The sequence below is a fragment of the Periophthalmus magnuspinnatus genome, chromosome 10, assembly GCF_009829125.3.
Source record: "Periophthalmus magnuspinnatus isolate fPerMag1 chromosome 10, fPerMag1.2.pri, whole genome shotgun sequence".
Classification (NCBI taxonomy): Eukaryota; Metazoa; Chordata; class Actinopteri; order Gobiiformes; family Gobiidae; genus Periophthalmus; species Periophthalmus magnuspinnatus.
Window position 1 is genome coordinate 33,519,758 of NC_047135.1, and position 16,559 is coordinate 33,536,316.

The following is a 16,559-nucleotide window of genomic DNA, read 5'->3' on the forward strand; positions in this document are numbered from 1 at the left end:
TTATAATATATGTGAGGTCTTTATCCTTGGTTTGAGTGACAGTCGGCTGTCAGGACTGGGCGTCAAAGATGCTTCAATTTGAGCTGGTGAAACCTGAGGGATAAAACGTGTTACATAAATATGGTTAAATCCTCTTATTTACACCAGGGAATAGATTCTTACCTCTTCAAATTTTCTGGCTTTGTATTGTTTAGCTCCTTTCAGAAAGTTGAGCAAAATAATATCACAGAAAACTGTACCCTAGAAACACAGAAGCCTGTCAAAAGTTTGGACATACTCAATGTTTTTTTTTTTTTTTTTAATTAAACATTTTTACTACTATCTACATCTTTTATACATACAGAAGGCAAAACATATATGAAGCAAGATATATGGGCTTATGTAGCAAAAAAATAAGTACCTAAATACCTCTACCAAATATTTTGTCCACAAAGAAAAGGGCAGATACTTGATTGATTTGATATTAATATATCCAAATATTTCGAGTATGTTTTTTCTTTGCTACATAACTCCATATACCTTGTTTCATATATCTGATGTCTTCTGCTGTATATAAAATGTAGAAAAAAAAAATTATTGAATCACAGGGTGTGTCCAAACTTTTGACTGGTAGTGTAAATAATGATAAAAAAATTATGTAATTTGATTTAAACCATACCAGTCCAAGACATGTCAAAGCAGCCACCACATTTATGAGCGTTGGAACCATGTCAAACTTTCCTGCCTACAAACACAAAAGTTACTTAAAATATATAAAACACGTCTAAAACAAAAGCCAAAGTTTTGAAGTTTCAAACTCACATTTCCAGTGACCATGACATCAAAACGGATCGCAAACACTTTATAGAGGGTCCGGTACTCTGTGCCATTGTCAGATTTATAATATCTGGCAAATCTGCATGTGAGTAAAGAAATGCTCGTTTAGCTCGTTGAGACTAAGAACATAACTACACTTAGTATTACCTGAAGTTGTACCCTTTAGATACGGCATTCTTCTCAAAGGGTTTGTCGAGTCTTGTGAAAGAATAGAGTGGGACGCAGTAGTCAAGATCAATGTCCAGATTACACTTCCACTCAATGTTTATTCCAATTTCTCCTCCCTAATTGAGACAAAGAAGTTACATTCTTTCCTTTGTACTCCAATAGTACTAAAATGAGCATGTATATGGCAACACCTTCTCTATGAGTTTCTCCACAGTTTGTCCTGTATAATTTAAAATGTCCTCCACCCTGAAAATGGGACAAAATGGGTTTTCCTCTGGATGATAAGTACAGTTTTTAATCTTCTCGGGCGTCATGGTTGATGGAATGTTACCTCTGAAAAACATAAAATTTGTGTTAAAACAGAGGTCGGCCAGCAAGCGGCTTCTTAGAGCGACAATACCTGGTGACGTCAAAAAGAGGAAAATTGATACTGTTCTTGATGAAGATGGTGAAATTTCTGATGTCAGCCATGGGTTTCCTAGAGACAAGCCTCTAGCATAAACATAATCTGTGACGATATAATTGTTATCTGAGGTGTAAACATACGTTTTAATAGCTTCATTTTCAGTCGGACACCAGCCTTCCACCTCACAGACTCCCGGGCTTTCGTTGTCCTCTGTGAGACATTTGCCCGTGATGACACCTGAGTTTAAGTGACAGATTAGTTATGATTCAGCTCCTCCTTTTAGATAGACATAAGGCAGTGTCCACCAGTAATCTGACCAGAACTGAAGAAGCGGCTTGGATGAACAGCCAATTGCCTTCACTCCTACAATGTTTTGTCCAGTTCACAGATTTTATTTTTCTTTTGCCAACTATTCAGATTAGTTACGATTCAACTAAAATGAACCCTGTCTAGAGGTATATGTATAAGAAAAAAATTAAAATCTGGGATCTGCTGTAGCCACTCCTCCAGTTTGGGGGTCACTTTCCCCAGTGCTCCGATGACCACGGGCACCACTGATACCTTCACCTTCTAGTCCTTCTCCAGCTCCTCTTTGAGTCCCTGGTCTTTCCCATGTTCCTTTTTCCTGATGTTCCCATCACTTGGTACTGCAATGCCCACCACAATGGCTTTGCTCTGTTATTTATCCACCATCACAATGTCCAGTTGGTTCGCCATCACCATACTCTGCACAGATGTTTCTGTACACTATGCCTGCCACTTGGTTATGCCGCTCCATGTATGCTTTCCCTGCAGCATCTTATACCCTGTAGTTATATGCTGGATTGTCTCAGGGGCATCTTGGTACATGCAGGGACTTGTCCTCCCATGATGATTCTTCCAGCACCTCTTCCCCTGCACTCCTCTCCATTCCTCAGGACTAAACATGGGGAATCAGCATTTCAGTTTTATGGAGCTAAAACCTGGAACAATCTTCCTGAAAATGTGAGACGAGCCTTTTATTCTATAAAGCTGAATTACCTTGTGTACGAACTGTGCTATGCAAATAAACTTGCCTTGCCCTTGCCTTGCAGTTCACTGTCTGAGACATTCGCTGAGCACGTCATCTATTGGGGTTGGCTCTCACACTCACTAGTCCACTGCCTCATTCCTTATGGTTCGCGTACAATCTCAAAATACTGGATTTGGGATAGAACCCGCATGGTCAGGAGCTTTCGGGTCTTAACATCTGTGGTCTGTATCTCCTCCTTTGGCCATCTTATGATTCCAGCTGGGCATCTGATTACTTGCAGGGCGTAGATGTTTATTGCCTGGGTCTTGTTCTTGCCATTGAGCTGACTCTTCAGGACTTGCCTTACTTGTCTGAGGTATTTGACCGTGGCTGCTTTCCGTGTTTCCTCTGCAAGGTTGCCATTTGCTTGTGGGATATCAAGGTACTGTAACTGTCTTCAATGTCTGCTATTGTCCCTTCTGGGATTGAGACCCCTTCTGTGTGGACTACCTTCCCTCTCTTTGTCACCATCTGGCTACACTTCAAGCCCAAATGACATAATGACAATAATAATATCTGTGTAAACCCTCAGTCGTCCAGGTCTGATCCATAACAAAAGATAAAGTTTAAATCTGTCAACTGGACAAATCGTTGTAAGGGACGTTTCGCTGCTCATCCAAGCTGCTTACTCAGTTCTGGTCAGATTGCTTGTGGCCACTGCCTTATATCTATCTGAGGGGAGGGGCTTACTACACTGAAACTGTAAACATCTATTGTCTCCAGTTTCATCTGAAACTACCCTATTCAGCCCTTAACGACCCTGCTATTGTTCTCATTGTTCTGGGTCTGAGGATGGAGTTATAGGTGGGGGACAGACTTCATGTTTAAGGAAGGATTCTCTTTCCTAACAAAAATAGCTTTAACTCCCCTCTCAAACCATTTCTTTTCTCTGGCTAAGATCTGAGCTTCACTATCTTCAAAGGCTTTGAGATGGAGATGTACGGCGGACTGGGATCCAGAGGAGCTCTCGTGCCAGCGTTGGTACACTGGGTTACACTGGGTTTAAAAAGTATCTTATTACCGCTGGATAAGACAGATCCATAGTACTTCTTACAGTCGTCATCCATTTTACAAGAGGAGTTCCATGACTGAAAAACAAACATTGTAATATGTATTATTGTATTGTGTCCCATGTCCCAGTTTTGTGGAATCAGTAAAAACATTTTCTCACATCTGGGCATCTTCCTTGGAACTGATTCTCTGTCACATAAAGTCTGGTCATTATACAGAACACATTTGCGCCCTGGAAAAACAAACACAAAATACATAAACAAAAGATGTAACCACAGCACTGCTTCACTCAAAGGAGCTGTTTACATTACACCATTGATGATTTAATCTGTGTATAACATTTAAGGTGCTGGGGTCAAAGGTCGTGTGTGAAAATCACCTCCGGAGGAAACACATAGTCGGCAACATCCATAATTCGACCGTAGTTTCGTCCAAACCCTTTGACTTTGGTCATGACTGAAGACACCATGCCTGTGTCTTTCGTCTGGTACGCTTTCTCATGGATGAAGACATAGCTACAAAACAAAAGTAAAAAGAGCTGATAAAAATATTATATTCATTCATAATTATATAAATAGGAATATTTATTTCAAGCAGCTATGGCCATTTGTATTGACTTTTTTGGTTTATCTTAGAGTGGATATGGTGACAGTGAGCAATTTCCTCAAACATCATTGCACAGAATTCAGTATTCATACACCCAAAATACATACTTTAATTTTATATTACCAACAATATATTGAAGTTATAATGTCATACATGCAAAAGAGAAATGCATTACTAACCCAACAAAATAGGCGATAATGGCCGCTTGAACAATCCGGTTAATAATTCCCACTGACCAGCTCTTGACCACCACAGACTTCCTGGTCTCATAGGTGAAGAAGCCCCGCAAAACCATGGTTGAATGTGAGAGATGTCCAACTCTTTGTGAAAGCTCCCTGGACCTCCTTTTCACAAAAGAACTGAGAGAGTATCCAGTATCTATTTCTCCTGACCACAAACCCCAAGGCAACTTGCCCCATTTTCCACCACTAATCTGTGGTTATTTCAAACCAGGCAAACATACATTTATGAGACAGTGCAATGTAGCAATGGGATTAAGTAGATGTGTGTGCGTATGTGAGTGTGTGCGAGTGCAGACAACACTGTTCCTATGATGGATCCATTATGTTTGTCGTTAATGATGGTAACCCAATAAAAGACACATCAAGTTATCTGCTCAGCTCAAGCTCTTTTTAGAGTGCCGTCATTTGAACTGAATTTATCCATTTCCACTTAACTTACTTGGCCATACAGCAAAAAACCAAGAGGCTTTTTTTAACAAAAAACATTTCTTACTAAGCGGCGATCAAAAGACACTCAGGACAGACATTGAAAAGTGCTGCTGTAACATGGGACAAAGCTATAAAAAAAATCTGTTTGCATTAATTAAACAGGTTTTTTGAATAAAAAACAAAGAAAAAACAACAACCATTAGTCATAGTCATTGTGAGGACATCTTTTGTGCAGTGCTGAAGGTGAAGAGTCATCATTATAAACAAACTGTTAAAGAGCCATTCACATCCGGTGTGCGAAGCTCTTAAAAACCACTCTCTCCCATCTTAATGTAACAGCTTTCACAAACCACTGTCTTCTGAAGCCTCTGCTTTTGTCCAAAACCATTAACTCTCAAACCATCTGGCCTCCAAATAACACCCCCTTTCAAACTACTGCACACGAGTTGCGGTACTTTACGGTCTTTTGACTTTTTAATTGGTCATATATAGTAAATCTAACAGACATTTGCCTGGCTCTCGGTCAGGAACAAGTTCTTATTGAGGCTTGTTTCACAGTATTCACTGTCACATGCACCATTCCTTCAGTCTCACACTTTTATCGTAACACGTCCTCAATGCTAAATAATTAATCTGTAAATGTCATTTAAAAACAGTTTATTTATGTTGGCAAGACAACATGACAAAATACAGAACTAAATCACTGTCTAAAAAAAAACAAAAAAACAACGGTCTTTGCTCATTTCCTCTCTGTTCTACCAGTGCTACCAAACTACATCAATCAACTCCAGGGACAACAAATTGGCAACCCCACAAATAATGGCCTTTAGTACTGATGGTGAAGGTCCACTCAAATCCACTCAAATTTAAATGTGTAATATGTTACAATGCAAATCCACCAGAACTGTTGTCAGCTGATGTCATTTCAGTCTATTGATTGGTGTACAAATGCTTGGTCCTTGGTTTTGTGTGTGTTGTTTATCTAGTTCGACTCGTTGTCAGAGCTTGGGGGTGTGGACACAGCTTCCTCCTCTTCATCCTCGGATTCCTGGAAAAAAAATAAAGTAATCAAATAAAACCAAACATGTCAGTATGCAGAATCTTAAGACTAAATCGATAGTTAGCATTGGACACACCGTATACTCAAGATAGAAGCACTTGCATGAGCCCCCAGCTCACAGTATGGATCAGACAACATTTAAATCCGAAAGATGTGAATGAAGCAGATTTGCTCTTAACTTTAAACTTGGCCCTTTTTAGTAAAAAAAAAAAAAAATCTCAAATTTCCAGCTTGTGTTCTTAGTTTTAAGGGCCTGTTGTAATTTTGAAATGTACATAAAAATATTCTATTATAATCAAAGTGAACACTGCAGTTCCTCTCCAGCCCCTGACTGTTGCAGATTGCAAATTTCTCAAAGGGTGGTACTCGTTCACTCGACCTGTGTGCGTTCAGATGCTGAGCACACTCTGTGGCTCAGTATATTGAGCAGAAACTATTGCCTGCAGTAGTTACCCCAAACTTAATGTTCACTTGATACAAAATATCTTGCAATCCATCTTTTGTGTTGGTATGGTAACTGTCGTTTGGGTTCCACCAATCAATGTCCCTCACATCACAACTCGGGTAATTCACGCAGCTTCATAAATCCCATTTTTCCGACGCGAGTAAACAACAAAAGTGGAGGACTTCAAGTATTTCAGGGTCTTGTTCACGAGTGATGGAAGGATTATAATGTTAAGATTATGAATAAGTTCCATATTTACACAATTTACACAATTATATAATTTTACTACGATCTCACGAAAGGTTATGGACAAGTATGTTTTTTCTGCAGATATAAAGGTGATTGTCTTTGTTGGCAATTATCACATTTATACAAAATGTCCCACAAATGATTATTGTCGACCCTTTTTATCACAAATTATATTGTTTACTGTTCCATCCCTGTAATAGACCACTGTGTATTAGCCCCTAGCTATGCAACTTTAAACATGATTTACAATAAATCCTTACTGGTGCAGTAACTTTTCCCTTTCATTCTAGTTTGTGTTCAGTGCTTTTATTACAAATCGAAATGACAGGATACAGGTAGACAGTCTGTGTGAGCTCCTATAATGTGTAAAATGTACTTTTTTTGTGCTTTTAACCAAGTTGCTTCCTCATTGAAAATGTACCTGAAGCCATGTTTTGCTTCATTTGCACATACTTTTGGATACATATATAGATTTGGACCTTGGTGGTTGGGGACCCTTGGTTTACATCACATCCTAATGAAGGACTGCAGTTTTTATTGTCCAGACTGATAATTTAAGTGCTAAAATGAACTTAATCATATAAGTAAGTTTATGGCAAACAGACATGTTTTAGCCTCTTCACCCGCTTCTTCCCAATTCACTGACCCGGGCCTAGCGCCATCTAGTGGTGTCTATAATTACATCGCTTTTTCTTAGTTATTCAAGTTTTGTATGTACACATTTTATGTAATACTATATTTTTATCATATATCAAGGGTGTGGTGTCAAAAGTAGTTTGAAAAAAAAAATGCATGATGGGTGTGATTCATTAAGGATTCCTGCTGCTTGTACCTTCTTCCTCTTGGATTTGCTTTTGTGGTCGGACTCTGATGAACTCTCTTCGCTGGTCTCAATGAACTCTTTGCTCTTGAAACTGTCGTTGCCTGCCCTCTCTCGTTCTTTATCTCCGCCGCCCGACTTCCTCTTTCGCTCCTCTTTTTTCCCAGCCTTCTTCTTTTCTCTGAAAACACACCAATATTACATACAAGGTCTTATGTCATTGGCTGCATAAACCTCGGGTCATTGAGCTGCTTACCTCTTTGGAGTGGAACTTTCTCCTCCACCACTTTCTTTGTACTCTTTCTTTGCTTTGTCATACTGTCTCTTTGCTTCTCCAGCTTTGGTCTCCCACTCCTTTATTTAAAAAAAAATGTTAAAAGTTAGTGAATAGTTAAAAGTTATTGAAGTTCAAAGTGAAGCAGAATAGACTTGAGTAAATGTTTTTACCTCCTTCTCCTCTTTGCCCAGCTGTCTCCACATCTCTCCAGCCTTCTTGGAGATCTCTGTTATGGAGATGCCTGGGTTCTCAGACTTGATGCGCTCCCGGCTGGAGTTGAGCCACAACATGTAGGCGCTCATTGGTCTCTTTGGTCCACCTTTATCTTTCTGCTTCTTCTACTCAAATAAACAAGGTTAATGTCTAATCTATAACTATATTAACTATACAAAGGTGTGAGCGTGTGTTTCTCACCTCTTTCCGTGGCTTCCTCTCCTTCTTCTCCTTCACCACCTTTTTTTCTTTCTTTTTTTCCTTTTTCTTCTTCGCACTCTCATCCTCACTTCCACTGCCCTCATCACTGCTCTCACTGGCAGAAGCCTTGCTGTCGTATCTGTTCAAAAATAATCAAAAAATATATTTATTCAACTTTTCAACATTTATTAAACAGAAAAATGTAACTAAAATCCACTTACTCCTCTGCAATGTCATCATCTTCCTCTCCAGGGTTAAATGACTCATCTAAAAGTATTACATTTTACCATTATAAAAAGAAAATGTAATATAAAAAAGCGCCAAAGTATATAACGCTACAGTTCTGATCAGGCCAGTTGAAAGAAATTTGAGGACCCGGGGCAAGAAATCTCACATAGGTCCCCCCTCTAATATAAACTAATAGGGAGAGGGTCCAATTCTGGGCTCCTTAGACCCTGGGGTCCAGGACAACAGACTAGAATAGAGTTGTCCCCCTCCTGTAGACTCCCCTGGGCCTGATAAATGTTATTTCCTTCTACTCAAATCAAATCAGATGCTGCAAGACTTCCACTCACCACTTTCTTCGTCTGAATCGTCGCTGTCATTACCCTCCTCTCTTATCTTGCCCTCGGCCTTCATCCTCTCCAGGTAGGCATCGTGCTGGTCTTCATCAGAGTCGCTGTAGTTGTCTGTTTTGCCCTTCATGCCCTGAAAACAAATTCACCATCAAGAAACACAATAGAGCCCCTGAGGAGAAATGCCCCTACCAAAGGCCCAGTGCAGTTTCCCAAAGTTTGTAACAAAGCAGACAGCGATGAGCAAGATCAGTGTATCTCCCAAAAGCAAAAATTCACTTAAGTGCCCATGCAACTTTCAAATACGATTACAGATCTTCCTGCAGTAGAAAATACAATATCAAATACTAGATGTTCTCTATAGTGATTAGACTGAGTTGTGCATGTCCTGATTATTTTACATTAGAATGTACTTTTCAGAAGGGATGAATCCATCCTACACACTTGTTGACGGTGTCAGGGAGTATCATAATACCACACCCAGACTAATTCATAGCATTTATAAACATATGTTATAAAGCATTTCATTTTCACTGTTGCCATGGCATGTTGATGCAGTCCTTACCTTGCATTGACAATTGTAAAGAGTGCATTTATTCAGATTGTGTTTGGCAGTGGACATGACCACACACGTGATAAGTGTTAAAGCACACCAGAAGCCCCCAGGCCACATATTAGTCAGCAGAAGTAGTCATGGTTAGTTATAATTCAAAGAAGACGAATCACGCCCTGCACCAATGTTATATGTGGCATCCAGAAACCAAGGGTCGTTCCTTAACTTAAGCTGAAGGCCATGCAATGCAAAAATCACTTCACACCAATTACAAAAAAGTAAAAAATATCCCGAGTGACGCCTGTGAGCGTACCCACCTTCTTCTATATGAATACAAGGACAAACACATAAGAAAAGGGCGACAAACGTAAATATCTCAAATGGAGTAAATTGAATGAAAATGGCTTATCATTATGGTTTAGAATGGAATAAACTGGATTAGAAATTACCTCTTTGAATCCTCTGTTCTTGATGTTAAGCTTCTTAGCATTTACAAAGTCAAACAACTTGCCATACTCCTCTCTGAAATAAAGACACTGCAACGTTAAGGTTTCTCATAGCAAGTCACGTAACACAAACTATGCAGAGAACAAGGAAAGTGTGATGGAAACTAAACTGACAACTGAAGGATGAGTGCATATGGTTTCTTTCATTTGTGTTTTGTTTGTCTTGAGCTGTGTGAAGCGGCTTTCAGTGTCATGAAAAGCATTATATATGTGTTACATATTATTATTACTATTACTCCTACTGCTCTAACCTCTCAATGCTGCTGAAGGTGAACTGGTTTCCCTGTTTGGTCTCGATCTCAAAATCAAAGGAACGCGTCGTGGTGGTGCCTCGAGCAAAGTTGACACATGAAATTTCCTCAAAACGCAGGTGAACGGGAGGCTTGTGCACATAGATGAACCCACGCTCTAACGGATACAGCAGGCCAGAGGAGGTTTTGTAGGAGCAGGTGATGCACTGAGCACCAGAGTGGCTACAGGAAGAAACACGTCAGCATTAATCAAAGATAACACAGGGTTATGTCAGCCATTTTGTCAACAATTGGGACAGTTGTAAATGCGTTTGCATTGTTTCTACTCACAACACAGCTAATAGTGAAATTTTACATCCTTATTTATTTAAAAATGGATACCTTGCTGCTATTAAACTTTTTAGTTTGTTATTTTTGTTAAAATACTAGTCTGTTTTAGCACAGAGGTGGGGGAAAAATAGGGATAAACAAAAAAAAGAAACTAAAAATAAATATTGTGTCTGCTGTAATGTCAAGCAAGAATATATTTTTGTGAAACCTTAATATGACACAATAAAGTATAAAAATAAAAAAATAATAAAATAAATAAATATACATACCCCTGAAAATTCCCTGGCACTGTGATTTTCCTGTTGACCAGCGCCTTCATCACGCGGCTGACCATTTCATAGAGTGAACCGGACATGTTCTTACTGAGTTTCCCTTCAAATTTACGCTCAACATCTTCCCTGTAAGACAAAGAATAAAATTGCAATACATTTTCCAGAACATCTATAACATACAATTAAATAAGTAATACAGCTCCCCCTAGTGGATGAATGCAATACAGAATGTGTCACTACAATGAAACTGTTGCACAAAACATTTTCTGATATACTCACTCATTCATGTTAAGTGTCAGGTTGATGTCTTCCTCTTTTGAAAAAAGCAAAATAAGAAAATGATACCGGGTTTGACCCTGTTTAATTGGGGGATCCAAGCTAATCTGAAAAGAGAGAAAAGAAAAAAGAACATTAGTTAAGTATATAATAATACAGTTTGCAAGCAATGCAAAAGATAGTATGTGAAAATTGCTGCTCACCACAAAGAACATCTGCCTCTGGTCTTTGTGAGGCAGCAGAAAAAGCCTGAGGACAGTTGTGTAAGGAATCTTGTAATCAAAGGTCTTTCCGTGCAAGTGCAGAAATGTGGGATAGATGCGAATATCGTATCTGAGGAAGGAAAGATAGTTTAGCATTTATAATATAAATAAGTAAATATACAGCATAACAGTGTACATGCAAGTCTGAGATTATTTGGTTGTTTAGGTTTTTGAGTCTATTCATTTTTTGCAATACTTGAACCTAAACCAAAAACCTAAACCATCCAGAAGCCAACCTTCTTACATCGGACCCCTCCTGGACGAATGAGGGATTACACTGTCTTACACTGTCCCAAATCAAGTTTTAGTACTTTGACATAATATTATTTGAAAGTCTTGAAAAAAATATTGAAATATACATTTACTCCAACATTGCCCACCACTAGTTTGTGGACATGCATTTTTTTTTTTTACCTTCCTCTGGGTGTAAGACATTGTAGCTCTTTGAATATACACACAGCATCTCCAGTGGCTTGGATCACATCAGCCTTAGACAACACATTCTGGGCAAAAGCCTAAGACAAGCACATAACTCATTACATTATGAGTCACCAAAACAGCATATTCTGTATTTTCAAAAGCAAACTAGGCTTTACCTCCACAGGGTCTTGCCGCTCATCTGACTGATTTGGGGGGACATAGAACCGCACCTCCATCAAAGAAACCTCTGTCTCGTCAGTTTGGTGAAACTCAAGAGTCACTTCATTTTTCCCAGTGGCACATTGCGAAACATTGGAGAGTGGAATTTCGAATGCCGTGTTATCATTAATATCAAAAGATAACAGCGGTCCTGAAACAGTACAGAGATAGCACTGTGATTATTAAAAAAAAACTAGAATTTAAAATACATTTTCACGCCATTCTCTCAAAGCAGCACCAATTCTGTCACTCTTTTCTTTAGTCCTACAGGTACTGCCTAGTTTAACAGCTCTCTGAAATGTGGTTGTGGGCGAAGTTTAGGTGTTTAGTCCTACTTTAATATTCATAATGTTATACTGCTTCTTTCACTAAAACAAAGTTAACTTTTTTAAGTTTTTACTTAAATGAAACAAAATTACTCACATAAAACAAATATGACTGAATTAAATGCATTTGGCAAGTGTCAGCGTATTTACCTGAAAACTTTGCTGTCCCCCAGTTCCATCCCTTCACACACATTTCCTTCTCCGTGAGCTCCACTTTGTAGTTCGCCTTGAAAAACTCTGAGATCTTTTCAAAGTCCTGCGGAGAATTGGTAATGAAGAAATTATTAAAAGTAACAAGCTGTTACTAGGCAAATAAAGGCTGGCATGTTGTGAGCAATTCCATAACCTTAAAAAGGGTAAAGAGAATGTTAATTAATCAAGACACAATTATGACCCCGCCTGCTCCTGAGGCCTCCTGGGAAGTCCGGAGGTGCATGCAATCCATCCGCTGCTGTCTGTTCTCCACCACTGACAATCAGCATGTTTATTTATCCTGCAGGGCCGCTTACAACTGTGCACAAGAGCCTAGCGACAAACACATGGCCAGCCCCACACACACACTGCTACGAGTGCACGCACATGTGGAAGTGATTGTGTTGTTGGAGTTAGACGAGAACAGGGCGCTGTGGGAAGCAGAGTTTATGCACCTGGATATCTGCCTGTCCATGAGGTTATTAAAGCCAATTAAAGCTCAGAAAGGCCCATGCCTACAGTAAAGCTTTGGGTTTTGTTACCTTGGATCCACACCGCGTTTACAGGGCCAATCATATGAGAGCAGATGTGTTAATGTATAAAAATCTGACTCCGTCAAAGTGTGAATGTGTCCCTGTTCATTCATCAGGCCTCCTGTGCTCTGTTTATCCCTGCTCATTACAATTTTGGCAGAATTGTTGTAACGTAGCTCAGTTAATCATAATAAACACAGACCCCCCACTGAGCCCCGCGAGACATGCCTGTCTTTCATCACTGTCTCCTACTGGCCTCTAACATTTTATAGAGCTGATTATGCTACTTAATAGGGCTAAACGTAACCTGATACGTAAGCAATATTATACCATGCAATGCAAAAGTTTAAATGTAGCATAACAGAGTGGGAACAACAAAAATATTGACTGTTAAGAGTGATGAGTGTGTGAACACAAGAGCCGAGGGAGGACTTTCATTCATATGTAAATGTGAACTAACTTACTACTACTTTTACTACCTTTTTAAAATATTTGTGATTAGTTGCTCTTATGCAGCTGTAGTAGTCTTTTTCTCAACATTTATAAATGATTGTAATGTGTCTGCAGACATGATGTCCAATTACTCATCATATTCAAGGACACTTGTGCAGGACAAAGCATGCGTCAAACTGTCTGCAGTGTTTGGCTCAGCAGCAACTCAGCCTTCTGCCAGGTCCCCATTACAGACACTGTCTGTGAGATAATAAACAATGACATCAGAGCCTTTTCTCTGAGACTGAGGATCCATCTTTTAAAAATGCTGATTAACCCCAGGAGACACAGACTACAAGTCAATGCCCACTGCAACAAGTTTGAATTCCAACATTTAACTTGGGCCCATATACAAAGCACAGACTTGAAGAAAGGAAGATAAAAACATTTTCCTCATCCATTTTCAATGCCAAATTGTTTCGGTGAATTGATATAAACAGTGACTCGCATGAGTCGATGATTACACTGTTTATGTAACGCACATGCTAGCACCAGTTTCCCTCATTAATCCCATTAGGACCTAGAGGGAGAAGACCTCATTCACATACTTTATTGGAAACATACACATAGGGGTGGCCTATTTGTAAGATGGTAGCGTTTTTCTGTTAAAATGTCAGACAGAGGATGGAAATTGTAATCAGCAGTCGCCTGCCTGTGTAGCCTCTCCCAGTCATAAACAAAGAGCAGAACAAGTCAACAGTGTGTCTGAGATGTTCCACTGCTTCCATGCTTTTACTTTAAATAAGGGGGCAATTATTTCCCAGAAACAGGATCAAACAAACAAGATTCCACTAACGTAAAAACAGCAAAAAAAAAAATAAAAAAAAAATCAGTCAACCATAACCAGTAAAGTAACAATACTCCTCTACATTACTTTACTGAACTTTGAAGTGAAATGTTGAGTTTCGACAAAGGGTCTCTTTCAGGTTCTGTGTGTCATTAACTTACTGTATCCTTGAAGCCATCATATTTGTAAACGTGTCCAGTGCTGGTGCCAAGCTTGATGCCATGACCCAAACACACTCGTCTCCACTGGGCCTGGTTTAGGTCTGCAGCTACAATGCTGTCCACCTTACCCGTCTTGCTGCTTTTATATACAACATTCTGTTTGCTGAATCGCAGACGCCCATCACTCTGTTGACAATAAACTTATTTTTTAATAAAACACTTACAATACATACAATTTAATATAATCAATTCAAAATAAAATATAACATCATATTGCATGATTGTAAGAAATATTTCAAACCTTGTGACATTTTGGAATTTATAGTCCAAATAATTAAAAATAAAATACCTCAAATTAAAATATACTAACCCAGGAGCCTCTGACTTCATGAAAAATGTCATTAAACTCCAGTGTGTCTCCCATCCTTTTCAGCAGACTCACAGACAAGAAGTTGCTGCAAACAAGTAAGAAACAAATCACAACGCAATTTCAGTAGTAATAGAATATACATGCACCCATATTTATGTTTTTCAACAAATAAACATTGTGATTCGTCCATGTTGTGCGTTGTTATGCCGTGGCAACAAACGTTTGTGCTGCAAAAGCCACGATGAGAAATGTTTGAAAGATAATGTGATTAGATTTACAATGAGTACAAACATTAACGCATAACTGTAGGTGCCAAAAATGGTTGCTAGGGTAATCTTAACTAAACAAACGGCATTATAGTGAAAAGTAATGCAGAAATTATAATCCATTCTCATTGCAGCAGCGCGCCGAGCTTTGCAGCCAACTCTTGAGCACAGCAAGGCCGGCGACAATGAAACAAACCAGAACACGCTCTGAGAAACCGTTAGTCTGACCACAAAGATACGTGGTTAAAAACAGTGCCCACGTGATTTTAGTAATTTCTAATCAAGGGTTCACTAAGAACAAAAACAGAATATAAACACTTGTAATCTTACTGTTGATGTGATGCTGGCGATTCCCGCGTGTAGCATCTGGGGCTAGCGTTACGTCACCGGAAGCAAACGGTGCGTGTAATAACTTCCGGTGTCACACTTTTATTAATATTAAAAACAATATAAAAACATATAAAAACATATAAATGGTGTTGCTTGATTGCAGCGCCACCATACAGAATTTTTATACTTAAATTGAAAAAATAATGCTTATAATCTTTTGCGTGACTTTGATACAGTAACACATAATTGCCGCTAGATGTCGCACAAAACATCTACAGTGCTCATTCTTCTGACCTGGGTAAGATATTTAGTGAATGTGCCTGAGTGGGCAGTGTTGGACGCAGTTCAGAGGTTATCCTACCAAGTGCATCACCTAGCGCACAAATTGTCCTAGAAATAAAGAAGCAAAAATGTATAGGCTATAACGTTATGGAGCTTATAGGTTTGATCCAAATTTCCAGATTTTATGTCAGATAAAAATGTCTATCTTTCCTCTATCCCGCCATAGTTAACAACAGTCAAAAACACCTTCCAAAAAATCACTGTTTAATAAAAATATCCTTTACAGGCTGTTCCACACGTCCAAAACAGCCTGGATCTGACTTAGGCCGTATTCTGAGAAGTAACTTCAGCTTTAACAGAGGGGCAATTCTGTGTTAAGTGTTGTATGTGATCCCCCTCTCACTCTCTCATAATTTGCAGCCCTGTAATGTAAGGACCAACTATATAAACTAAGGTCTATAAAATAAAACCAGGTGGAAAGATTAGAAATCCGGGAGCACATGCGCATTATGCTTTTTTAATTTAATTTTCGCTGGCTTTTGAACATCTAGGTCCGGTACGCGTTAAGGTGAGGCGCGCGTGTTGAGGACAGAGGGTGAGAACACCCGTTAATTAAAAAAAAAAGTATGATGCTAAAACAGGCCTATATGCTGTGAAGTGAAGCATTCGGTGCGCGCAGCCCTGTACTACTCATATACAGTGGCCACATGTCAAACATCATGCACAGTTTCAGTTGCCTCAAGGTCATAAGCCTTTTTACAGAATGTAATAGCTACAGATGATATGCCTATTTTTGATCATCTATGTTATCATCATTGCGCACAAAAATAAAGGGGAAAAACAGGTCTAATTAGGCCAGGCCTATAGGCTCAATCCATCAATAGTCTATTTTAAAGGCCTATTCAAGGCTTTGATGTCGCTACTCTGCGTCAAAAATTATAATGGAAAAATACAGACATAATACGCTGCATAAACTTCAAGAACATGTGCTCATATTGTATAATTTTCAGGTCTGGAGGCCTTCTCTGACCTGAACCCGCCATGACATCATTAAAGCGGACCAGAGCAAAGATCAAACAGCCGCTGTCAGATTGGCTTCGGGACGATGACGATTATCCCGAGACCGAAATGAGTTGGGACAAGTCTGACGAGTCCCGTCCG

General features: G+C 39.2%; 2 protein-coding genes across 2 annotated transcripts; both read right to left on the reverse strand.

The window, feature by feature from the left end:
• On the reverse strand, nt 1-4,353 carry LOC117377382 (P2X purinoceptor 3-like). The gene is made up of 12 exons (XM_033973763.1): nt 4,238-4,353; nt 3,832-3,967; nt 3,613-3,684; nt 3,463-3,529; nt 1,531-1,627; nt 1,385-1,462; nt 1,176-1,317; nt 964-1,100; nt 802-895; nt 659-724; nt 163-240; nt 1-93 (listed from the first exon to the last, which is right to left on the reverse strand). The coding sequence occupies exons 1-12, from the start codon at nt 4,351-4,353 to the stop codon at nt 1-3; spliced, it is 1,176 nt and encodes a 391-aa protein (XP_033829654.1).
• Nucleotides 4,354-5,398: 1,045 nt separating this feature from the next.
• On the reverse strand, nt 5,399-15,184 carry ssrp1a (structure specific recognition protein 1a). The gene is made up of 18 exons (XM_033973878.2): nt 15,117-15,184; nt 14,521-14,605; nt 14,151-14,336; nt 12,136-12,241; nt 11,617-11,810; nt 11,435-11,535; nt 10,961-11,090; nt 10,761-10,864; nt 10,479-10,607; nt 9,880-10,101; nt 9,572-9,644; nt 8,570-8,702; nt 8,216-8,261; nt 7,995-8,133; nt 7,751-7,918; nt 7,560-7,657; nt 7,316-7,484; nt 5,399-5,777 (listed from the first exon to the last, which is right to left on the reverse strand). The coding sequence occupies exons 2-18, from the start codon at nt 14,572-14,574 to the stop codon at nt 5,712-5,714; spliced, it is 2,118 nt and encodes a 705-aa protein (XP_033829769.1). The 5' UTR covers nt 14,575-14,605; nt 15,117-15,184; the 3' UTR covers nt 5,399-5,711.
• Between the last annotated feature and the right edge of the window lie 1,375 nt (nt 15,185-16,559).

Excerpts from the sequence above, each read along its gene's own strand:
- ssrp1a (XM_033973878.2), bottom strand. The coding sequence starts at position 14,574 with ATGGGAGACACACTGGAGTTTAATGACATTTTTCATGAAGTCAGAGGC. Across the intron at positions 11,536-11,616 it reads AGCGGCAAGACCCTGTGGAG|GCTTTTGCCCAGAATGTGTT; the intron begins GTAAAGCCTAGT and ends TGCTTGTCTTAG. Across the intron at positions 5,778-7,315 it reads GCAAATCCAAGAGGAAGAAG|GAATCCGAGGATGAAGAGGA; the intron begins GTACAAGCAGCA and ends TTTTTTTTCCAG.
- LOC117377382 (XM_033973763.1), bottom strand. The coding sequence starts at position 4,353 with ATGGTTTTGCGGGGCTTCTTCACCTATGAGACCAGGAAGTCTGTGGTG. Across the intron at positions 1,628-3,462 it reads TGGATCTGTCTTATCCAGCG|GTGTCATCACGGGCAAATGT; the intron begins GTAATAAGATAC and ends ACTTAAACTCAG. Across the intron at positions 1,101-1,175 it reads TGGAGAAACTCATAGAGAAG|GGAGGAGAAATTGGAATAAA; the intron begins GTGTTGCCATAT and ends TGTCTCAATTAG.